The 25778-nt window shown below is 38.6% G+C and overlaps 1 protein-coding gene across 2 annotated transcripts in view; it reads right to left on the bottom strand.

Annotated features, from left to right (window-relative positions):
• Nucleotides 1-25030, bottom strand: part of LOC310716353 (alpha-tectorin-like) — a 32320-nt gene extending 7290 nt beyond the window's left edge. Inside the window, exons 1-28 of one of the 2 annotated variants that reach the window (XM_083523479.1) lie at nt 24985-25000; nt 24878-24946; nt 24651-24699; nt 24224-24250; nt 23878-23901; nt 23614-23640; nt 22395-22418; nt 20221-20244; nt 18386-18507; nt 17443-17721; nt 17207-17302; nt 16954-17107; nt 16602-16855; nt 16368-16514; nt 15701-16280; nt 15026-15609; nt 14380-14935; nt 13652-14250; nt 12894-13449; nt 12526-12722; nt 8497-8706; nt 6220-6408; nt 5847-6139; nt 5426-5703; nt 5147-5266; nt 4870-5054; nt 3138-3298; nt 2784-3029 (exon numbers count right to left, since the gene is read on the bottom strand). In XM_083523479.1, the coding sequence (XP_083379605.1) occupies nt 2784-3029; nt 3138-3298; nt 4870-5054; nt 5147-5266; nt 5426-5703; nt 5847-6139; nt 6220-6408; nt 8497-8706; nt 12526-12722; nt 12894-13449; nt 13652-14250; nt 14380-14935; nt 15026-15609; nt 15701-16280; nt 16368-16514; nt 16602-16855; nt 16954-17107; nt 17207-17302; nt 17443-17721; nt 18386-18507; nt 20221-20244; nt 22395-22418; nt 23614-23640; nt 23878-23901; nt 24224-24250; nt 24651-24690 (5972 nt within the window). In that variant the 5' untranslated portion in view covers nt 24691-24699; nt 24878-24946; nt 24985-25000. Of the gene's footprint in view, nt 1-2783; nt 3030-3137; nt 3299-4869; nt 5055-5146; nt 5267-5425; nt 5704-5846; nt 6140-6219; nt 6409-8496; nt 8707-12525; nt 12723-12893; nt 13450-13651; nt 14251-14379; nt 14936-15025; nt 15610-15700; nt 16281-16367; nt 16515-16601; nt 16856-16953; nt 17108-17206; nt 17303-17442; nt 17722-18385; nt 18508-20220; nt 20245-22394; nt 22419-23613; nt 23641-23877; nt 23902-24223; nt 24251-24650; nt 24700-24877 lie in introns of both variants that reach the window. The other variant, XM_083523480.1, reaches the window with a different exon arrangement.
• Between the last annotated feature and the right edge of the window lie 748 nt (nt 25031-25778).

Here is a 25778-nt window from a genome sequence, read left to right as displayed (position 1 = left end):
ACCTTAGAAATATTGCTAAAATTAGAAATATGATGTCGTTACAGGATGCAGAAAAACTAGTTCATGCTTTTGTAACATCTAGATTAGACTACTGTAACGCTTTACTGTCTGGGTGTGCGAGTAGGTGCATAAATAAGCTTCAGTTAGTTCAGAATGCAGCAGCAAGAGTCCTCACTAGATCTAGGAAATATGACCACATCACCCCTGTTTTAATCATCTACACTGCTCCCAATCAAATCTCGCATTGATTATAAAATATTACTACTGACGTATAAAGCACTTAACGGTCTCACGCCACAGTATCTGAGTAAACTTCTGTACCAATATGATCCTCCACGCCTACTTAGATCAAAAGGTGCTGGCTATCTGTTGGTTCCTACAGCAGGGGGCAGATCTTTCTCTTATAAAGCCCCACAGTTATGGAACAGCCTTCCAACCAGTGTTCGGGACTCAGACACAGTCTCAGTGTTCAAGTCGAGGTTGAAAACGTATTTATTTAGTTAAGCCTTTTATCAGTAGATATTTTTCTTAGGTAAATGAGCAGATCTGGAGGGAGCATGGATATAGAGTGTTTGGTGAACTGGTATATTTGTATGCTGTCGTCCCCTCGGGTTTGTTGACGGTGGTGTGGTGGGTCGTCTCTTATCCCAGAGATCCCTCATGTCTGTGTTACCTTCTGGTTCTCCCTTTTAGTTATGCTGCCATAGCGAGTCTTGCCAGAGTCCAAACTGCACAGTGACAAACTTTCATACACCAATAGGGACACTATAATATAATCCATATCCTTCTCTTCCTGTCTCTCTCTCTCTCTCTCTTTCTCTCTCTCTCTCTCTCTCTCTGTCGAGTTAAACATGCTCCTGAGGCTCCAGTGACCACTGTTCCTGCCTTTCTCCCCTCCGTTGATCTTCACACTTCTGTGCAGCTTGGGACGGTCTCTTATCAACACCTTGGGTGGTTCCATGTAATTCCGGAGTAGAACGGGTGCTTTGAGGATGGATTGGACTGTAGTTGGTGTCGGCGGTCTGCTGCACTGACTCGGGAGTGCAGTTTGCTTCTGATCGTCATCACTGTACCCCGCAGCATTGTATTTCTGCTTCAAATGGACATTTGGTGCAACCCAGATGAGGATGGGTTCCCTCTTGAGTCTGGTTCCTCTCAAGGTTTCTTCCTTATGCCATCTCGGGGAGTTTTTCCTTGCCACAGTTGCTCATCAGGGACAAACATACTTACAAAGAACATATTTACGTTTAATCACCACATTATCTGTGTAAAGCTGTTTTGAGACAATGTTCATTGTTAAAAGTGCTATACAAATAAACATGAATTGAAAAGACTGGCCTTCTTTCACTCTCCTGGTGGCCGTTAGGATGGACAAGATTTGAGCAGGAGATAACTGCGCCCGCATGAGGGTCGAATCTCACACTAAGCCTAAGTAAGTGGTTCTCTGTAACCGAGACAGCGCACGCTTTTTGGCATTCAGCTGTAGCTCCAACTCCTTCATATGAGCGAGAACGACCTCTTGATGCCGGACTGTTAACTGCTCCAAATGAGCCAATAATGACCAATTGTCTATATAATTTAGAATTCGGACACCCTGAAGTCTCAGAGGGACGAGGGCCGCAACCACACACTTTGTGAAGACATGGCCTGACCGGTTCCCACCAGGGTGGGGCACACCCCGTTAAACAGAGGCGCACGAGACCTGAACTGAATCGTATAGCCTTTGTCTACAGTGCACAGGACCCTGCAAGACATTGCTGGGAGATCTTTCCAGGCTTCCATATAGTCTCTTAAGGGAATTAGTTTCTTAAGACTGAGCTCTAGTGCACTTAGAGCCTGAGCTACTCCATGGTGCAGCTCAGGCCATTCTCCTCTGACCTCTGGCATCAACAAGGCATTTGCGCCCACAGAACTGCCGCTCACTGGATATTTTCTCTTTTTCGGACCATTCTCTGTAAACCCTAGAGATGGTTGTGCGTGAAAATCCCAGTAGATCAGCAGTTTCTGAAATACTCAGACCAGCCTGTCTGGCACCAACACTAATGCCACATTCAAAGTCACTTAAATTACCTTTCTTCCCTTATTCTGATGCTCGGTTTGAACTGCAGCAGATCGTCTTGACCATGTCTACATGCCTAAATGCATTTGAGTTGCTGATAGACTTTTAGACTGATAGACTGATTACAAATTTGCATTAACGAGCAGTTGGACAGGTGTACCTAATAAAGTGGCCGGTGAGTGTATATATACACACACACACACACACACACACACACACACACACACCAGGTATTACATCATAACATTATGAGCAGTGACGTGAATAGCACTAATTATCTAATTGTGGCACCTGTTAATGGGTGGATTATATTTATTATGGAGAGATATTATATATATATATATATATATATATATATATATATATATATATATATATATATATATATATATATATATATATATATATAAAACTGCAACTCTTGTGGGATGTTCCCGGTCTGCAGTGGTCAGTATCTATCAAAAGTGCTCCAAGAAAGGAACAGTTCTGAATTGGCAACAATGTCGTGGGCACCCGAGGCTCATTGATGTGGCATGTGGGGAGCAAAGGCTGGTCCGTGTGGTCCAATCCAACAGATGAGCTCCTGTAGCTCAAATTTCTAAAGAACATTATGCTTTTAATGATCTACAGGTCATGACTGTTTTATCAGCGAAAATAATAGGCAGGTGGTCATAGAGTTATGCCTGGTCAATGTTTATGTCCAGAGAAAAAGAAAGTTACTTACTTGTGATTAATCAGGTCCCAGCGGAGAGTGTAGTTTGCTTCATTTACAGGTGTGGCCCAACATGAATCTATCACTGTGGCAATCTGATGGCTGTCCACTCCTTGAACAAAGACTCCTATGTAGATTTGTTGGCCCACCTCTATATTCACCCTGCCAGTGTACTGGTGTGAAAAGCCAGCATCCTCAAAGGGAATCATCCTGACCTGGTACATGCCCTTTCCATCTGGAAGAGCCTTGTGCACAATGCTTTGAGATAGTACAATATTATTACTAATTAGAATAGGCACCATGATTATGAGTGTGTAAATGTATCCCTTTCAAAAAGTTTTATTAGTGAACTGCAAGCCTTCCTACCTCTGAACAGAATTTAGCTCAGTATCCATGCTAGATGTCTGAGTGAGCTGGTACATGCAGGAGAAATAAAGTTCCAGTCTTTTCTCCCTGTGAATAGGACCTTCTGGAGAGTCTACTTCCCCTTGGATTCGGTTCTCATAAATAAAATGGGTTCCATTGGCCTGAGAGTATTATTGCAATAAAACAAAATTTAATTTAGACTTTATAACCAACAAGTAATACGGATTATAAATTAATTATTTCAGATTAAACCAATCACAATAGAGAGATACAGTGCATCCGTAAAGGTTTCACAGCGCTTCACTTTTTCCACATTTAGTCAAGTTACAGTTTAATTACAAAATTGATTAAATTCATTATTTTTCTTAAAATTCTAGAAACAATACCCCATAATAACAATGTGAAGAAGTGTTCTTAAAAGCTTTGCAAATGTATTAAAATAGAATAATAAATAAATAAACAAACACATGTACATACTCTAAGCTTTAAAAGTTTTGCCATGACACTCAAAATTTAGCTCAGGTGCATCCAGTTTTCATTAATCAACCTTGAGATGTTTCTAAAGCTTGATTGGAGTTAATCTGTGGTAAATTTAGTTGTTTGGACATGATTTGGAAAGGCACACACCTGTCTATAAAAGGCCCCACAGTTAACAGTGCATGTTAGAGCACAAACCAAGCCATGAAGACCAAGGAATTGTCTGTAGACCTCTGAGACAGGATTGTATCGAGGCACAGATCTGGGGAAGGGGACAGGACATTTCTGCAGCATTATAGATTCCAATAAGCACAGTGGCCTCCATCATCTGTAAATGGAAGAAGTTTGCAATCACTAGGACTCTGTCTAGAGTGGGCTGCCCGGCCAAACCGAGTGATCAGTGAGAATCACCTTAGTCATTAGGTTATGGTCAAGAACCTGATGGTCTCTTAGAAAGAGCTCCAGCGTTTCTTGGTGGAGAGGGGAGAACCTTCCAAAAGAACAACCATCTCTGCAGCACTGCCTGGAGTTTGCCAAAAGGCTCCAAAAGGACTCTCAGACCAAACAAAAATTTTACTCTTTTCTGCCAGTTGTCATGTCTGAAGGAAACCAGGCACTGCTCATCACCTGTCAAATGACATCAGTCTATAGGGATGTTTTTCAGCAGCAGGAACTGAGATAATAGTCAGGATCAAGTGAAACAGTAATGCAGAAATGTACAGAGACGTCCTTGATGAAAACCTGCTTCAGAGCTTTCTGAGACTGGGGTGACTGTTTATCTTCCAAGAGGACGATGACTCTAAGCACACAGTTAAGATAACAAAGGAGTGGCTCTGTAAATGTCCTTAAGTGGCCCAGCCAGAGCCCAGACTTTAACCTGATTGAACATCTCTGGAGGGATCTGAAAATGTCTGTTCGCTGAAGCTGACCAATCAACCTGATAGAGCTTAAGAGGTTCTGAAAAGAGGAAACTGCCCAAAAACTGGTGTGGCAAGCTTGAAGCATCAAAAAGGTGTTTTAACAATGTAATGAGCAAATGCTGTGAATACTTATGTACATGTAATTTTTTTTATATTGTTTTATTTTTTATAAATTTGCAAAGATTTCAAACAAACGTCATGTCATTAGAGGGGATTGTTTGTAGAATTCTGAGAAAAATAATGAATTTAATCAATTTTGGAATGAAGCTGTAACATGTGGGAATGTGGAAAAAGTGTAGCGCTGTGAATACTTTCCTAATGCACTGTAGGTGTACCGTAAGATTTGTGCCACAGATATGTTCATCATTGTCAAAGTGGAACATGAGTCTGCCATCATAAACTGTTCCTTTGCAGCTCGGGTCATTTAAGTGGAGGTTATTTGCAGGAAAACCAGCTTCAAACAGCTGACAGCGGGACAGAGACATGGTGCCAGAGCTGCTTTCACATATTTCAGTAGCATCTAATGAAAAAAGCAGTAATTCACAGTAGAGTTTGTGTAAATAAACTAATTGGAGAATGTTTCCATGACAATAATATTTTAGAAATGTATACCATAATGATCAGGGTTTGGTCTGGGATCATTTTCATTACAGAAGCAGCCATAGATGCCATCTTTCTCCCCACACCACTCATCTGCAGTGCAGTTCAGATTCTCACAGGGATCCATTCTTGCTAATTAGAGGAAGAATAGATAGTAGTTCAGTCAAAATAGTTTTATATAATTGACTATAGCATTTCCCTTAGAGTATTATTACTCTAATCCTATATTATCTAAAAGACTCTTTCGTTTTTTAAATACTGTATCAGTGAACATAAATTTAGTAATCTTACAGCAAGATAGATCAAAGCGCCAGTCTGGGATCTGGAGCTCCAGTGTGGTGCAAGCAGCATCATAGGCCTCCACAGCTGAACAGAGTATGTCTTGTCCCCATGCCTCTGGGTAAGCACACATGTCATACACACAGGAACTGAAGTAGGATTCAGGGTTAATACGGAACTGGCAGTGCTGAAATGGTCCACTGGTGTTGGTGATGATGCTGCAAAGTCTAGAGTACTCCTCTCTGAAGGGGCAGTCATTAGGATCAACAGGCTGGTCGATAACACCACATCTAGACAGGGAACAGGAATATAATAGAAGTGTGAAAATGGTTTTAAATACAAAAAAACAAAAAACAAAAATTATGTAAAATGTTATGTAAATTACAGCTCTACATTTATCTTAAAAAATGTTTTTATGGTTTTAAATTTGTACTGCCTTGCACTACTGATGTTTGATTTCCAGCTGTTGCCAAAAACAACATCATTGGGTGCAAGTTCTCCATTTGGCAGGGTCTTGTCATCTGTAGGATCTCCATTATTGTTCCCACACATTCCACACACAGATCCATGGAAGCTTGGGCCCAGCCTGACCAAAAGTGTATAACTGCCATCGTAGTAGACCATGAGCTCATGTGAAGCATTTACAACTATAAAATTCTGCTCCTGATATATTTCTGCAAGATGATTGATGTGATAAGCAGATGAATCCACTTCAACTCCATTAACCTAAAAAAGAAAAACAAAAGTAAAATCATGTGTGTAACACACATTTTTTCTCTGGCAGCAGGAATATAACATTTTAGTACCTTTACTCTCTTGTTTTGTCCAATTGTAATTTGTGTTTGTGTTCCTTGTTTATTTAGCCACATGTCCACTGCGGATACAAAGGAAACTGCTCTGCTTCCACGATGCATGTTGGTTGCCACCAGACGGAATTGTAGACCATCATGATGGACATTTCCACATGTCTGAGAAATTTCATATGAACAAGTGCCCTACAGAATATTTGATTAAATAATTCATCATAAATTGGGTATAATAACTTTAGGTAAGAATACATTTTAAAGTAAATTGTCAGTTGTTACTTATTATTATCATCGCTACTATATCTCACTCAGTCACTCTCAGTAACTGCTTTTTACTGCCCAGAATTACATTGATCTGTAGCTTTAGGTCACATACTGTACATTTAAATGCACAATGATAACTGGGATACTTATGAACTCCATTCTTATGGAATGGAGTGTATGGCAGAGGGGGTGTGGCTGACTGCCAGTTTGTAAAGTGTGGGATGGACCCCGGAGCAGGATAGACAGTGTTTATGCTCCCTGACACTCCCGGCCGGCTGTTTGCTCAGCAGCCTAGCGACGCATGCCAAAAGTGGCTGCTGGATGAGGACCGGTAGGTTCGCCGCACAGAGTGGGTCCAGTGCTAGCGTCCGGTGGCGGTGGATAAGGTGGTCCAGCTGGCTGAAGACCACCTAGCTGAGTACACAGGGGCTTGCGATTCCTTTACTTCTTTCTCTAACTCTTTCTCTCATTCTTCCCCTGTCTCTCCCCACTCTCCTTTCATTTCCCTCCCACTGAGAAAGGGGAAAATCCTCCCAAAGTTGATCCCTCATCCTCGAACTCCTCACCCTCCCACTCCTACTTCTCATTTTCCGATGTCGGTGTCTCTTATCACACAGGTGGACAATTCGGACCACACAGGTGGGAGTGGTAAGCCTGGGCCAGTCTGTTGGCTTTGCAAGGAGCTGGGACATTGGGACATAACATCAATGCCCCCTAATGGAGTTGGGGGTGATGGTCCAGATCCCCAAGGCACCACAGGCCAAACCAATCAAGCTAGAACATACAGCATACTGGTGAGTATCCAAGGTGGTTACACTTCCATTTGGATTGTTTGGAGCCCCAGAGACAATTCAACACCTCAAGGACCAAATTCTCCGACCCACCTACATCGATTACAATCATCTATAGTAATGATTGACAGCAGCATTTACAACACTTTAGAGCGTTCCTGAGAACCATGAGGGTGAGCAAGACTCACAGCAAACCCAAAGAAGTGTACAATTGGGCTGGTGAATGTATGGGGTTTTCACTTGGGTCATGGGCAAGTGCGTCCCCAAATTGATAAGACCACAGCGATTGCAGCCTGCCCAAGACTAAAAAGTCCCATGATCAAAAAGGAGGTGAGATGGTTCCTGGGTTTGGCTGGCTATTATAGAAGGTTTGTCTATATGTATTTGGACGTCACCAGCCTGCTGACCAAGCTCACTAACAAGGGGAGTGCCAGATCTGGTTCAGTAGATGAAGTGCCAGCAGGCTTTTTCTCGAGTATAAGCTGCACTCTGCAGTGGTCTGCTTTTACATGCTCCTGACTTCCCTATTCCCTTTGCATTGCAGACAGACGTGCTGTACATTGGCTGCAAATTGTCAGTGCATGAAAGCTGGTACAGCATTATAGGAAAGGAGTGTCTGGCCATCAATTGGGCAGTCCTCATCCTCCATCTGTTGGAACAGGCCTTCACTCTCTGTTCAGACCATGCCCTGCTCCAGTGGCTCAATCTAATGAAAGATACCAACGGCGGATTACTTTGTGGTATCTGGCACTTCAGCAATACAAATTCGAGGTGGTCCACCGACTGGGGGCACATATGGCTGTAGCCGATATCCTCTCATGCCAGGGGAGAGTTGGTGAGCGAGGGAAAAAGATAAGAGGAGAGACTCTGAAGGATACGTGTGCACATGTATGCACATGTATGTGTGTGAAAGAGAATTTCCCAATTTAAAAACCCTGTGTTGATCCCAACTGGTCGCTGTTCTCCCCTAAACCATTTGCTCTCCTACAGAGTGAAATGAGATCCCGGAGGAAACTCATATGTATAAGGAGAGTATTTAATAAAACTCCACACAAACAGTAACCTCTTATTACTTAAAGTTAATTAGTAAAGATGGGGCCCTGGAACTGTGTGGTAATGAGATTACCTGTTGCACCACCATGCAGCCACGTCATACAATATTTAATTCTATAAAATCTCAAAGTTAAGGTTAGGTTTTAGAAAGTAAACAATCAGTTCTAACCTGAAAGTGAGCCACAGCTCCATCAAAGGTATAATAATGGGGATCTCCCGAGACCATGCATGTTGACATTTGGCTGTAGCAGCCGAGTCTACCATTCTTGACCACACACTCCTCAGTGGGAGTGCAGGAGGCAGAGATGCAGTGCAGATCATTGAGACCAAAGCATTTACAGTGTTGAAAACATCGTTCAGTCCAGAACTCATCATCGATCTGCAAGAACAAAAGACTATGGGTTTACTATAAAAACAGCTTAGATTATAGATATTATTATTTAATAGCCATTTTAGAAGATTTGTACAGAGTGTAGAAGAGAAAAACCGAATTTAACCAAAATGCATGAGCATATCACTATATACAGAAATATAATAAAACAGTCAACATAGCAGATAATTCAATTATGGAAAATATTCCACAAATGTAGACTTTTTAACCAATAACCTCCATAATAGATAACAAAAAAGCAGCTAAACATATACGGTTCCAGGTATGCAAATTATATATATATATATATATATATATATATATATATATATATATATATATATATATATATATATATATATATATATAATTATATATATATATATATATATATATATATATATATATATATATATATATATATATATATATATATATATATATAGTGAGGAAAATAAGTATTTGAACACCCTGCTATTTTGCAAGTTCTCCCACTTAGAAATCATGGAGGGGTCTGAAATTGTCATCGTAGGTGCATGTCCACTGTGAGGGACATAATCTAAAAAAAAAAATTTAGAAATTACAATATATGATTTTTAAACTATTTATTTGTATGATACAGCTGCAAATAAGTATTTGAACACCTGTCTATCAGCTAGAATTCTGACCCTCAAAGACCTGTTAGTCTGCCTTTAAAATGTCCACCTCCACTACATTTATTATCCTAAATTAGATGCACCTGTTTGAGGTCGTTAGATACATAAAGACACCTGTCCACCCCATACAATTAGTAAGAATCCAACTACTAACATGGCCAAGACCAAAGAGCTGTCCAAAGACACTAGAGACAAAATTGTACACCTCCACAAGGCTGGAAAGGGCTACGGGGAAATTGCCAAGCAGCTTGGTGAAAAAAGGTCCACTGTTGGAGCAATCATTAGAAAATGGAAAAAGCTAAACATGACTGTCAATCTCCCTCGGACTGGGGCTCCATGCAAGATCTCACCTCGTGGGGTCTCAATGATCCTAAGGAAGGTGAGAAATCAGCCCAGAACTACACGGGAGGAGCTGGTCAATGACCTGAAAAGAGCTGGGACCACCGTTTCCAAGGTTACTGTTGGTAATACACTAAGACGTCATGGTTTGAAATCATGCATGGCACGGAAGGTTCACCTGCTTAAACCAGCACGTCCAGGCACGTCTTAAGTTTGCCAATGACCATTGGATGATCCAGAGGAGTCATGGGAGAAAGTCATGTGGTCAGATGAGACCAAAATATACCTTTTGGGTCATAATTCCACTAAACGTGTTTGGAGGAAGAAGAATGATGAGTACCATCCCAAGAACACCATCCCTACTGTGAAGCATGGGGGTGGTAGCATCATGCTTTGGGGGTGTTTTTCTGCACATGGGACATGCACTGTATTAAGGAGAGGATGACCGGGGCCATGTATTGCGAGATTTTGGGGAACAACCTCCTTCCCTCAGTTAGAGCATTGAAGATGGGTCGAGGCTGGGTCTTCCAACATGACAATGACCTGAAGCACACAGCCAGGATAACCAAGGAGTGGCTCTGTAAGAAGCATATCAAGGTTCTGGCATGGCCTAGCCAGTCTCCAGACCTAAACCCAATAGAGAATCTTTGGAGGGAGCTCAAACTCCGTGTTTCAAAGCGACAGGCCGGAAACCTGACTGATCTAGAGAAGATCTGTGTGGAGGAGTGGGCCAAAATCCCTCCTGCAGTGTGTGCAAACCTGGTGAAAAACTACAGGAAACGTTTGACCTCTGTAATTGCAAACAAAGGCTCCTGTACCAAATATTAACATTGACTTTCTCAGGTGTTCAAATACTTATTTGCAGCTGTATCATACAAATAAATAGTTTAAAAATCATATATTGTGATTTCTGGATTTTTTTTTTAGATTATGTCTCTCACAGTGGACATGCACCTACGATGACAATTTCAGACCCCTTCATGATGTCTAAGTGGGAGAACTTGCAAAATAGCAGCGTGTTCAAATACTTATTTTCCTCACTGTATATATATATATATATATACACACATATTAGAGGTGGCAAAAGTACACATACTCATGTTTTAAAATACTCGTGTAAAAGTTGAAGTACTGATTATACCTTTTTACTTAGGTGAAAGTAAAGAAGTCTTTGCTCTGACATGTACTTAAGTAAAAAGTAGTTATTACTTCTACCTGTTTTAGCTGTTAACTGGACTTCACATTATGATAGATAGATAGATAGATAGATAGATAGATAGATAGATAGATAGATAGATAGATAGATAGATAGATAGATAGATAGATAGATAGATAGATGGATAGATAGATAGATAGATAGATAGATCGATAGATCGATAGATCGATAGATCGATCATTGTCATTGCATAGTACAGGTACACAGCAACAAAATGCAGTTTGGCATCTACCAGACGTGCAAAAAGTAGCAATCGTGCAAATAGTGCAGATAAATATGTATCATATGTACAGCATGTGATATATATGGAAGCATATGTACAGTGATTAAATATAAAGGCTATAACAGTGCAGAGACGTGTGGACATCATTAAGAGCCTTTGTTATGTTTCCAAACGAAAACAAAAGCTTTTATTTATATATATATATATATATATATATATATATATATATATATATATATAGACATAACATAGACATTTTACAGATTTGAATGATGTTTTGTTTTTATCTGTACGATCAATAAAAACAGTGATTTAGGTTTATTTTGCCATTATGAGGGAAAAACCCACAAAACGCCACCCAGAGGTTTAATTGTGTAAAACATGGTGGATTTGGTGTTTGATTTGAGACTTGGCGCAGAAATAAAACAAGTTTACTGATTAAAAATATTTTTCTGTGGAGTTTATTTATTTATTTTATATCTAAGTAAAGAAAGGACGTCGTCAATAAGTGTATGTTTTGCTGGAGGTTTTAATTTCGCCTCTTTTATATTTAGTTATTTATTTCCTTTTTTTTTTTATAAAATGGTAAAAACAGAAATGCGTGCTGAATTAATAGTGCGTTAATAACATATAGTGCCGTTTAAAATAATTAGTTTTAATAATAATTAATTTTGACAGCCAGATATATATATTTTATATCTGGCTGTATAATATAAATTTTGTATAATAATACAAAACGAATTAAAATGTTGTTACCTAATGAATGTGTCCAGGCTGAAGATCCACATATAGAACACAAGCAGAGAAAAGATGATGATGATCATGAATGTGTCTGTTCTCAGTCATGTTCTCATCACTGACTCCCTCTGTCTCATCCACATTAACCCCAAACTTCTTACTGCCTTCTGCCTGCTGATTCTTATCTTCGTAAAGAGTGAGGGTCAGGACTTTATACACCAGCGGAGTGAAAAAGACACGCAGTAACAGGAAATCGGCGCGCAGTGAAAAGAAAAATGTATTTCACCAAATAAATAGATTAAAAAGTAAAGTAACGAGCCGGTTTTTAAAAAGTAAAAAGTACAGATATTTGTGTAAAAATGTAATGAGTAAAAGTAAAAAGTTGTCTGAAAAATAAATAGTGGAGTAAAAAACTGATACCAGAAAAATCTACTTAAGTACAGTAACGAAGTATTTGTACTCCGTCACTTCCCTCCTCTGAGATTATATATATATATACACACACACACACACACTTTTTTTTTTTTTTTTACACACAATTGTGTTGTATTTAAATACATAAGTCAATTTCCTATTTAGAAACACGAAAATAAAATCTTTACATTCAAATACAACAATTAGCAATTTGTTAGCGTCATTTAGTGTTACAAATTCACCTGGAAGTAGAATCCATAGTGTGAGCAACCACATTGCTCTACAGGCATACAGTTTCCTCCACTCCTTACAAAGCCATCATCACAGAAACAGCCCTCTCTGCATGTCCCCTCACATGTGTTATTCATAGTGCTGGTACAGGTGTGTCCACAGTCTGAGCCACACAGCTCATAGTGACTGTTTGTAGGACAGGATATACCTGAGGAATTACACACACACACACAGTTATATGGTTACTATGTGACCTTTTATACTGCAACCTTGATATTAAGGAGAAAATACTGATTCCTTCTATATAATTTGATTTACACACAATTTCATCATTAAGGACTTAAATCAAACTGTTTTAATTCCCTTTAAAATCACTTACGACATGTTGTATTTTCTCTCCAGGGATAAATCCTGATGTTGGCAGACTGGCAGGCACTGACATACGTTTCAATGGAACGACACAGTACATCATTCGAGTGTTGAGAGAGGCACAGGTCAAAGACACAGTCATTAAAATAGACAAGTGGATCAACATATGCATGACAGAAACTCAGAGGACCCTGACTGTCCATTATGAGTGCACACAGAGACTGTGCTCTAGATGGGTTTGGACACAGTGAGCAGGCGTCTCCACATCCGTGATTACATGTTGTGTCGTTGCCCTCTTTCCAGTCAGCTCCAAACTCTGAAGCAGAAGAAGTCAGCGTACCAGAACGCAAACGGAAATCATCACTGGTGTCACCATTGAAGTTACCGCAAAGGCCACATGTGGCTCCACTGTAATTCCCTGGAACGGTGATTCGCACCACCCACGAGCCATCATAACTCACACTTAGACCAAAGTCAGTTGTAATAAATGTGTTTCTTCCACTGAAATAAACCAACACACGGCCAGAGTCGAGCAGGGCAGGAAGATTTCTGGTTTCACTGTCAATCTGGAGGAAAGAAAGTTAAATCTTACACTAATTTTTATAGTATGGGAGAATTCATTTATGTTTTAACTGTCAACGTATTTGTCATTGTTTTTGTTGCTGAAAAGTTCATTTTCACTTATCACCTATTTAGCAGACTTATTTTAGTAACGGTAGGTTTTAAGACTAAAAAAAGCTTTCCTTAGTAGTAGATTTTTTCACTCACCTCAGCTGTGCCATACATGTCGCGTGAAATGTGCACCAGGTGTCCCGACACATTGACATAAACTTCAACAGTGATTGACACTGAGCCGCCATTCCATGCTTCATTTCGTGCAGTGACATGAAAATATGGTAGCCCTCGAGTATCATTACATACAGTTGCCAGTGTATAGTGGCATGTGCCCTGAAAGTCAAATCTATGTCCATCAAACGTGCTGTAGTGGGGGTCCCCTGAAGCTGAGCATGTGGCACTGGGTTGAGCATGGCAGCCATATTCTCCGTCCATGATACGGCATATTTCCTGCTCTTGGCAAGAGGCAGGAGTACAGCGAACAATACCTGATGTCCCATCACATACACAGTGTAACAGGCACTGCTCACCTGACCAGAACTGCTCTCCACTCTGTTTGTACCGACCTTCATGAAAACAGCCACAGTCTGTAGGAGGAACACACTGATCTTCACTTAGCAGTAGCCCATTATCACACTGGCAACCTTCCTGGCAATGTTGGGTACAAGGGAATGGAAAAGACAGACTTGGACAGGCTGCAGGACAGGAAGTGCCACATAGCTCATAGTGGCTGTGGGCTGGGCATGCAGAATCTGACAAAAAAATGAAATTAAATTGTGATATATATATATATATATATATATATATATATAAAAAGTTTATCCAAACTAACTATTGCCTTATTTTAAACTATTATATAAACTACTATTTCAAGTACTCACAACAGTTGGTTATATTTCTCCATTCTCCCACACTGATACCATTTTGCTGGCAAAGTACAGCGTAGTCTCTTAGAGCCTCACACATGGCCTCTCTGGCACCATGTGTCTGTTGCAAATTGTGTCTGCAGTGTTCTAACCAAATCTGAGGGTCCAGGCTGCCGTGGCACTGAACAAACGGCCCGTTTGTAGAGGTTATGATACTACAATACTCTATGAACTCGCTGCTGTTATGTACTGGTGAGATGACATCTGATCCTATGCAGAAGGTTGAAAGAGAACCATTTCTCCAGCTATCCGCAAACTCCTGTGTATTGTTTAACAAAACTCCATCTGGGCTGTAAAACTCATCTCCTTGGTTTCTATTGTAATTTCCACACAGACCAGCAAGTGCCCCACTGTAGGTGTTGGGTGCTGTAATTCTAATTAGATGTGACCAATCGGATCTCACAGTTACCCCAAATGATGTTTCCATAATTATACTATCTACACTGCCATGGTAGATACGGATTTGACCAGCACCAACACTGTATGGTAGAGCAACCAGGTGTCCATCAACCTGAAAGGGAAAGCAATATGTTTTTCAAATTAACTCATAAATTGTCAAAGGTCTGCTGATTGATCTTATTTCTGTAAATGAATAACTAACCTGTATATTTCCACCTTCCCCAATGTCTATAGAAATCTGAAATCCCTCTGCCTCAAACTTCACGATCTTAGAAAAGCCAACGGGGCCCATGGGGACTCTCTGCAGGTTAACTGAAAAATGAGGTCTTGTGGAAGATCCCATAACTCTTGTGAGTGTGAGTTCACAGGCTCCTGGATAAGTGAAAGCCACCCCATCAAAGGTGTGATATGAGCCTAGTCGGTCAACCCAACAGGTGGAATAACTGGTAGGTCTGCAGCCTCTTACACCATTATTGATGGTACACACCTCCTGTGAACCACACTGATGATGTTGACAGGTCATAACACTGTTTCTACAGGTACATATCCTACCACAGTCATTGTCCAATACCACTGATTGACCATCAGCATAGTAAAGTCCTTCTAAAGTGCAGCCACAGTTACTTTGAGGAACACATTCACCACCGCTTAAGACATAGCCTGCATCACAGATACAGCTTTCCTGGTTTGGTAAGGTGCAGTTTAAAGGTGAAAAGGGGTTACTGCACGTTGCTGGGCAGCTTGTTCCCTGAAACTCATAGTGACTGTGCTCTGGACATGGTATTTCTGAAAGTAGATTGTAGTAAAAGAGTATTATTTTATGCTTTAACAAAACATTCTCGGAGCAAGTATGACTATTTTTTAATATTTTACTTACCACAGAATCCCATTCTTCTCCATTGACCCAGCTGTATGCCTTGCTGCTGGCATTGAGCAGCATAAACACTGATTGCTTGACAAAGAATTGGTTGGTATCCACCTCCGACACATAGATCATAGACACAGCTGTCTAGAAATGTCTGTGGTGACAGAGTGGAGTGGCAATTTGCAAATGGGCCACTGGCAGCTGCCAAGATACCACAGTGGTCTGAGTTACTGTAAAGGCTACTCTGGTATGTGGTACAACCTGCACATGCAAGACCTGAGCACTGAATATAATCGCAGCTAGGATCTGTGTCTCCCTGTACCTTCCAGGAATTTCCAAATTCCAAGTCTGAGCCCAGGACTTCTCCTGAAGGTGAAATATAGTCATCCGCTGGTTGGTGGTTAAAGTTACCACACAGTCCACATGTGGAATTTTGGTATTCATAAGGTACATTGATGGTTACATAGGAAAATGCATCATATGTAACAACCAATCCAAATGCTGTACTGATTACAATTGAAAAGCCTGACCGGTAGACTTGGATAGAGCCATTGTTCAGGCTGAATGGTGTTGCTGCAAAGGTTCCATTCACCTAATGAGACACAATGAAAAAAAAAAAAAAAAACAGCTAATAATAATAATAATACAAATTATATTAAAGAATTGTAGTGAAATCGACCTTGGCCTCATATGGATGATCTTTTACTAATTCCAGTTGCTCCTCATACACAAATACCCTGACCAGGCGTGTCCATGACACATGTGTACTACTCCGATGTTCGTTTTTTCCTTCAATGCGGTAGTATGGCAAGCCGCTGCCACAGGCCTTCAAAAAAAATAATATTTAGATATTTCCACAGCCCACATTGAATTACTCTAAAATAAAATCCCACAAAAATAAATTCTTTCAAACCTCAGACAAGATGTATGTGCAAGTTCCTTGAAAGTGGAAGATTTGATTATCAAAGGTGTAGTAATGCGGATCACCAGAAATAGTGCAGGTTCGGCGTTGTACGTTTTGGCAGCTATACTGGAAAGCAGCCGGACGGCAAGCTTGTGAAAACGTACATGGCTCTGAGACGCACCGGAGACCCGACCGAGTGCAAGTGCATTTCTGCTGGCAAGAGTTATCTGTCCAGAATACAGTACCTTGTGGCACTATATTACCTGGTTGAATAAAAAAAAGTTTATTAGGATTATTTCTGATCTGTAAACATAGATAAGAACTAAATATGACAACTAAATGTATTTTGTCCTGACATTACCATTAAACTGACAGGTTTGTGATCCATGATCTACACGAAAAGCCCATCGTCCTGGGACATTCACATTGCTGCTGTAGGAAAAACTTGTGTAGTTGTATTGAAATGACCCAGGAATTGAGAAAAAGTAGCTGGAGTCAGCTGTGTCATAACCAGCCTGATAAAAATAATTAAGAAAATGCATTTATTAACTATAATTTTGTCAACGTCACTGGTTAAAATAAATAAATGGATTATTTCTCTAAATCATTTGTACCTGCACGCTCTGGGTTGTTGGAGCAATCACACCATAGTTCATCAAAATGAAGGAAAAATGGCCATTGGAAATCAAAACTACTTGGAAAGATGTTTCCTGAAACAATCAAATATTTCTTTATGTTCTCACAAAATGTACATTGGGCAATTGACTTTGTGTGAATTTAATTCTTTTTATTTGTTAGGAAATAATGAATGGTGTTCCTTCTAATAAAGAAGCTACAAAGTTCATCTTACCATGCCAGTAGATGAAAAATATGGTACTCGATCCCATGTTGCAACAAAAACCCATGTAGCATTGAAACTCAGCTGAGGGAAATAGCGACTGATGTCTTGAGTAGCTTGAGTGAGAACATTGCCAGAAGTAAACTGATTGTATGAGATGACACCATTTAAATTGTTATTAAGGTCAGTCCAAAATGGAGCAATTAAGTCTGGTCCACCATGTGCCGGGAAACTGTAGGGAGTGAAACTGCTCAAGGCTTGATTAAAGGTTAAGTGTCCATTGTTGTTTACCTATAGGAAAAATACAATTAGCTTCTGTTTTTCACACAACTTTTTCACCTACAGTAAAATCACCGCAAAAAATAACAGGTAAAATGTGTGCAATGTCGCATTGTATAATTTTAGTTAGTTTTTACTTTTAATTTAAATAATCTCAATTGTATTTTTTGTCTTTTGTTCATGTATGTATGTGGATTTGTAATTTATGTGAATTTACATTCACAGTGTTTGGCAAATGCTCGTACACAGAGTGACGCACATTTATTGTGTTCATACAATTGAGCAGCTATGTGGTTAAGGGGCCATGCTCAGGGGGCCAGAAGTGGCAGCTTGGTGTGACTTACACTTATAACCTTTATATCCAATGCCTTAACCACTAAGCTGCCATCACTCTTGCAATGTATTTTGTAATGCAGTAGACCCTTGACAATGCCGTAGGAAGAGACTGAGCGGTCATAAATAATAATTTAATGTGTTAAATGCAAAATAATATCTGTTATAAACGGTAAGAATTCATGGTGGTGGTCCAGTGTACTTTTTAAATATACAGTTATTGGCTCTGCTACAGCACTACTGGGTCCACATGACCATTATAATTCAGAATACAGATGACATTTATTTTATATAAACTGTTCTGTAATACACTGGGATAACCTTTGATTGAAGTTTTGCTTACAAACATTTGGTTGTATGTGGTTCCAAAATATATAAATGGTTGCTGAAGAGTGATAACAGATGAACTTCCATCATCTATCCGGCTATTTACTATGTCTCCAGTTCCAAATGGGTAGAAGGGTCCTAAGACATAGCAGAACAGATATGCAGTGTATTAAAACAGCAAGAATTTACAAATACATCATTTTATTTACTTCTCCAGATAAGTGGCACAGCCTACAATATTGTGACCAGATCTATTTTATCCTCACTTAAATAATTTTCAGTAATTACATTCTGAAGTTTGCATCCAAAGTTTCTTATTCTTGAGGCTACTTAATGATTTCTACCATACTACCTTTGTACCCAAAGTATCCTTGTAATGTATTTCAAACTGGTGGAAAGATTATTGATGTCTTTGATAAAGATTTGTCAGAACACACAGTGTATCCCAACTTACTGCATAACTGCAGAGTGGACAGAGTACTTACACAGTAGTTCAGTGTTATGGCTGAGCTCTGTATAATTATTGGGAATTTTGGGCGGATGGCATATTTAACAATGGGTTGTTTGTGATTGGTTCAAGAGAAAGCACTATTTAATTGTAATCAAGCGTTGCAACTTAATATAAGAAACATTTGCATTTCAGTCACTTATGTAAAAAAAATTATTAATTGTTAAAATATAATAAAAATGTAATATAGTAATATAACTATAACAATAAAAATATACAATGCATAGTATTCAGTTTGGAAACACAGTCATATTGTTTTCAGGAGAAACATTGATGTACTTTTTGTTTTAATGCAATAATCTAGGCAATTTACGGTATGAAGATTTACCTTGACTAAACAAATTTATAAACATTCATCTGAAATACATTGCAATGCTGTCAGTGGACAGCCTGCCACGCCATCTCTCAGCTCCACACACACACACACACACACACACACACACACACACACACACACACACACACAGTCAGTCAGTCCCCATCATACTAAGTACGATATACTGCACAGTGTGGGTTTGTTAATTAAACTGGTGTCTCAGATTTAGCTTAATTTTATCCATGCACAAGTAAATCATTTAAAATGTCATAAGTGCAATAGTTTAGCTGATGTGAAAGAAAAAAAATAAACTTTAAATTGAGTTTTCAGTGTTAAATACAATTGACTACAAAATACAATAGTTCTCAAATTGGTTAATAAATAGTTCATTAAAACGGGGAAACCTTTTCCAAGCTGAAATGTATTTATCTGTTTCATCCGACAGTTGTCTAATCTCAATAAACGACATACACTGAGAATTTTATACTATTGACAAGTTTACACCATTGACACAATTTGGCACCAATAATGACAAAGCACTTAATAAAATATATCCTAAATCAATACTGAGAAATGTCTTTTATCTGTCAAAAGTAAAAAGTATTTACCTATTGTGTGGTTTGATTTTATAGCACTGACAATGCTGAATAAGTCAGACACAATTAAATATGACTGACCAGAACACATTTAAAAAGGTATAAAGGTGTAAAGGTAAATGTATATACAGGTTGTTTGGCTTGGATAATTCTGGATACTGTTTAAACAGCTGTATACTATTAACACAATTTAACAGCACTGGCCACAAAAAAAACAAAGAGAATTTTTTTAAATCAATCCTCAGAAATATGTCATATATGTCCAAATATATTCACAATCCATACTACTGACAGAATTTAACACCAATAACAAAATTTTGTATCAATATTTTATCATTGACAAAAAAAACAAAAAAAAAAAACACTATGAAATAATTAGTAAATCAATACTGACAAAAGTCTCATATCTGTCTAGATTTAAATATATTTACCTGTTGGTTGGCTCAAAGGTCGTCCTGTTGAAATAAAGATCATACATATAGACAATTTAATACCACTGACAAAACTGAATACGTCTCTAGGTTACGGACGTAACCCTAGTTCCCCGAGGGAACGAGACGCTGCATCGACACCACACCATACCTTTACACCACACCATACCGCACACGGACACTTTACGGATCTTTACACCACACCATACCGCACACGGACACTTTACGGATCTTTACACCACACCATACCGCACACGGACACTTTACGGATCTTTACACCACACCATACCGCACATGGACACTTTACGGATCTTTACACCACACCATACCGCACACGGACACTTTATGGACAACCCACCACTGAAATTGTCTACTGTTTACACTCTGTTACACATTGTTTACTGCCATTTTTTGTATATTCACATTTATAGATCTTTGTATATCTTTTATATCTTTATATTCTATATTTTATTTTATTTTATTATTTGATATACTTCTTTTATACCTCATACTTATTTATCTTTTCTTTTTCCCCCCATCCTATTCCCTCATGCCGGACCGTCGTATAAAGCATTTCACTGCATGTCATACCCTGTATGTATGTGTATGTGATGAATAAAATTTGATTTGATTTGATTGATTTGAAACCCAAGCACCTGCATGTGGGCGAGGACGGCACCTCGATGCCGAATCGCCTGGCTCTCCGAATGAGCCAGGATCAACCAATCGTCGATGTAATTCAAAATGCGGATGCCCTGGAGCCGCAGCGGGGCCAGTGCTGCATCGACGCACTTCGTGAAGGTGCGGGGCGAGAGTGCCAGACCGAACGGGAGGACCTGATATTGGTATGCTACGCCCCCGAAAGCAGACCTCAGAAACCTCCTGTGTGCAGGAAGGATGGAGATGTGAGACAATACTGGGAAAAGTGTCTTATTTTTCTAAATTTTATATGCTATACCTGTTTGGTTCATTGTTTGTCTTACTTAAAAAATATATATATATATATATATATATATATATATATATATATATATATATATATATATATATATATATATATAAATAATTAAATACTTTTCACAATACTAAATTCTATGCGTCCTTCAGATCTATAGTGACGAACCAGTCCCAGGACCTGATCTGCGTCATGACCCCCTTGAGGGTGAACATCCTGAACCTGAGCCTCTTGAGAGAGCGGTTCAAGGAGCAAAGATCTAGAATGGGACGCAACCCACCATCCTTCTTCGGAACAACGAAGTACGGGCTGTAGAAGCCCGATTCTCGAACCGAGGGGGGAACCAGGAGTGTGCGCAAATCCCGTTCCAGGACCAGAGCCTGCTCGGGACCCACCAGGGTGGGACACATCCCGTTGAAACAGGGAGGAGAGGACGTGAACTGAATCGCGTAACCGCCTTCTATCGTCCGCGGGACCCACCGGGAGACCTCTAGCAGCCCCTTCCAAGCTGCCAGAAAGTTCCTCAGGGGGAACCAGCCCCTCGGGACTGGCCTCTGACCCACTCAGATCAGCTGGGGCGGGGCCCTGCAGCTGATGACACCTCGAGAGAGAGACGGCGGGACTCCCCCATCCGTACCGAGACTTTGGTCTTCGGAGGGAGACGCCCGCTGGAGGGCGGCCGTGCTCTAAAGCACATCCTGTGGCAGAGTCAACGGCCCGGTCTCCTGGTGCGGGGGAGGGAGGGGCACCATAGCGTGATTAGTACACCGCCCCCTCGACCGAAAATCGTCATGATTTCCGCACCACAGCCCGTTTGCTGGAGGCGAGGGTGACCCTCAGGTCAGCCTGCTCCTTTTTGGGCCCAGAGCGACGCCTCGGACCCTTAGGTCCTGCCTGTTTCTGTTTCTGGGCTTCGCGGTGCGAAGTTTTGATGAGAATATATATATATATAAAATCTCATCAAAACTGAGACATGTCTCATCTGTTTAAATATACATTTATTTACCTGTTTGGTTGAAAAAAATAAATTATAAATAAACATACATATGGAAAATTGCCACTAAATACCCACAAAACATTATTTATTCATTTTTTTCTGACAGTACTGGGAAAGGGGAATTTTTTTATTGCCAACAGGAGGGCAAAAATACATTGAATAAATATTTTTTTAAACCAAAACTGAGACATGTTTCATCTGTGTAAATTTACTTTTATTTACCTGTTTGGTTGAACGTTTGCCCCACTGCAAAAAACAAAACAAAAAAAATAAACATGCATATGGAAAATTGCCACTAAATACCCACAAAACATTTCATGATTTTTTATCTATTTTTTTGACAATACTGGGAAAAGTGTCTTATTTTTCTAAATTTTATATGCTATACCTGTTTGGTTCATTGTTTGTCTTACTTAAAAAATATATATATATATATATATATATATATATATATATATATATATATATATATATATATATATAAATAATTAAATACTTTTCACAATACTAAATTCTATTGACACATATATTTGAACAATTTAATACCTTGACTACAATACAAAACATGACAAAATAGTAATTAATTAATTAATGAACTGAATACTCAAAAAAAAAAAAAACACCATAAACCCGAGAGCATCTGCATGTCATGACATTGATGGTCTGACCACACCTGGCATTTCCTCCTGTTTATATACATTTTGGCCCTTATCATGTGCCCTCCTTAACTTGTGCCCTCCTCAGTTACCGTCAGTTACTACCATTATTGGAAATCTTTGGACGTTAAACCTTCCCCCAAGTATTTTTTACTATCATTAACATTTAAATATTCCAACATTCAAAAGGTAAATTCTGATTACCATTGTCTTCAAGATTCTTCTAATGGGTTGGTCAACAAAAAGTGGGAGGTATACCACTGTTTCACTTCATTATTTTACTTCGCTTGGTGGACAGTGCTTGCTTGTGCAATTTGATAATGCGCGAGTACTTTGCTTTTTCCTTATTTCATAGATTATTCTATATTATTATTTTGTAAGCAATTTTTTTTACTTTGTATAAGCTCATTAGTATTTTTTAAATATATTCTTAACTTTATTACTTTGATGGTTTTAGTAGGTTGCTTAGGCTAAATGTCTTAGATGTCACTGAAGAGGTATCATTCCCTTTTTTGGCCTGTGCTTGGGGTGAGCTTCACAGAAGACATGTTCTCCATCCTCTTTTATGGCATTTATAATAAACTTCCTCATTAATGAATCATGCTGTTTGTGTGTGATTTTCATCTGTGTTGGGTGGGGCCCTTTTTCCATGTCTAGTGAGTGTTATGGGCACTTTTCTATGGGTTATGTTTACTTAAGCATAAATAAGCTACTTTTTAATCCTACATTACCTATGTCAATACTACAGAAATCTTTCTAAATTTAATGAAAAATTAAATATTTACCTGTTGTTTGGCTCAAAGGTTGTCCTGCTGAAATAAATATCATATATACAGACAATTTAATACCACTGACAAAGCTGGATTTCTCAGATCATGTTAGTATTCAGTTATGTCTCAGTCTTTTAGTGTATTTATTAATTTTTCTGCCAACCATCTACAGTGTATGTTATTATTATAATTATATATATATATATAGGGCAAAAAGACATTGAATAAATATTCTTTAAATCAAAACTGTCTCATCTGTGTAAATTTACTTTTATTTACCTGTTTGGTTGAACGTTTGCCCCACTGCAAAAAAATAAAAAAGAAAAGAAAAAATACATATGGAAAATTGTCACTTAATACCCACAAAACATTTGATGATTTTTTTTATTTAAACAATGCTGAATAATGTGTCTTATCTTTCCAAATGTTATCTGCTATACCTGTTTGATACATGGTTTGTCTCACTTATAAAATATGTCAGATTCAATACTTTTCACAATACTGAATACTATTGACACATACAGATGAACAATTTAATACCTTGACTACAAAACATGACAAAATAGTAATTAATTAATGAAATGAATACTCCAAAAAAACCTGTGTAAAATTAAAGTTTATTTACCTGTTGTTTGTCCTGTGGTTAGTCCCACTGTAATAGAGATCATATTTTACCAGTTTTAGACATATAAACAAAAAGTTGTCATTAGAAATAATCTTCACTAATTGCAAATTTTGTCCTTTATAACAATTCGAGTCTTTCAAAAAAGTCCCACAGGGGTCAATACATTACAGGAAATTTATGTTTAGCAAATTGTCTTTCGAAAGTTTCATAAAGTTTTTTCTTATAAAGCCTTTAAGAATACTTTTGACAAAAAACAAATGTTCATAAGTCATTCTTTGACAGGAAGTAAACTTGACTGGGTGTGAAAGGGAGGAAATCTAGAGAAAGTTTTGTAAACAATGTTATTTTTATTATGCTAAATAATGTAAATTTTTCCTGCATATGGAGCATTTTGGGACAACCTGTAGTTCAGTAGTCCAAAACTTACCATGGATGATCAGCACACACAGTGGAATCAGACGCATCATTGTGTATAACTGGTTAAAACATCAAAGCAAAACATTACAAATACATTATTTTTAAATCTTCACACTTTTCTTATGGAAATGTATTTTTCATCACTGTGATTACATTTGTGTTTTTCATTCATATAAATAGATTTTTAATATTTTGTGTACAACATGCTTAATATAATCTCTTTTTTTTTCTTCTTACCTGAGAAGCTACTGCAGAGCAACCTCAGAAAGATGTACTCTCTCTCTCTCTCTCTCTCTCTCTCTCTCTCTCTCTCTCTCTCTCTCTCTCTCTCTCTGTGTGATTACTGATCACTCCCCAAATCTACATGTACCTTCTGCAGCAATTTCCTTTTACTCAGCATCATTCTATATATGTACTTTTTTAAGTGGGTGGAACATAACTTACTTCAACTTTTAGAAATGTCCCAAACCAGTTCTTGGGCAAGTCAAATATTAATTTCCTTGTTTTTTTGCCAATTATATTTTACACAATACATTTGTGATAATTGTTCTGGGCTAACTCGATGATCAGTCACTGGTTGGACAGGATGTTGTAAAGTTACATGCAAATGTTCTCTTCAACAGGAAGCACACTGCAGTCTGGCAATATTCCATGGCTTTAACTAAAAAATTTTACAACTGTACAATTTGTTATTTTAATTCATATATTTTGTTTTTTTTGTATTTCTATTAAGATGATCTTACGATAATCAGTGATTGCAGAAGTTACTTTAAACTCTTTCCATACATTCACAGTAACTACGGATGTGTCTCGTCTCTTTTTTTTAGTTGTTTGATGGGTTTTTTTTTTTAAGATCCGTACAATCACACACACACACACACACACACACACACACACACACACACACACACACACACACACAGGTCAGGTACCTTCTATATTTCAGAGTAGTTTACAGTTTAGATTAAGAAGCATGAAAATATTTGTTTGAGATTGTAAAAGATGATTTCCAGATTTTATTAAAGTCATCATATTCATCTATAATAATTATTTTACTGTTACTGTGAAGTCGATCATCCCTGCCATGAAGTAACCGCTTATAGTTTTGCCTGCATATTTAAACACTTCTAGATTCTCT

The sequence above is a fragment of the Silurus aristotelis genome (assembly GCF_946808225.1).
Source record: "Silurus aristotelis genome assembly, chromosome: 21".
NCBI lineage: Eukaryota > Metazoa > Chordata > Actinopteri > Siluriformes > Siluridae > Silurus > Silurus aristotelis.
Note: the sequence above shows the minus strand (reverse complement) of the source record. Positions and strands in the feature narration are given on the sequence as shown.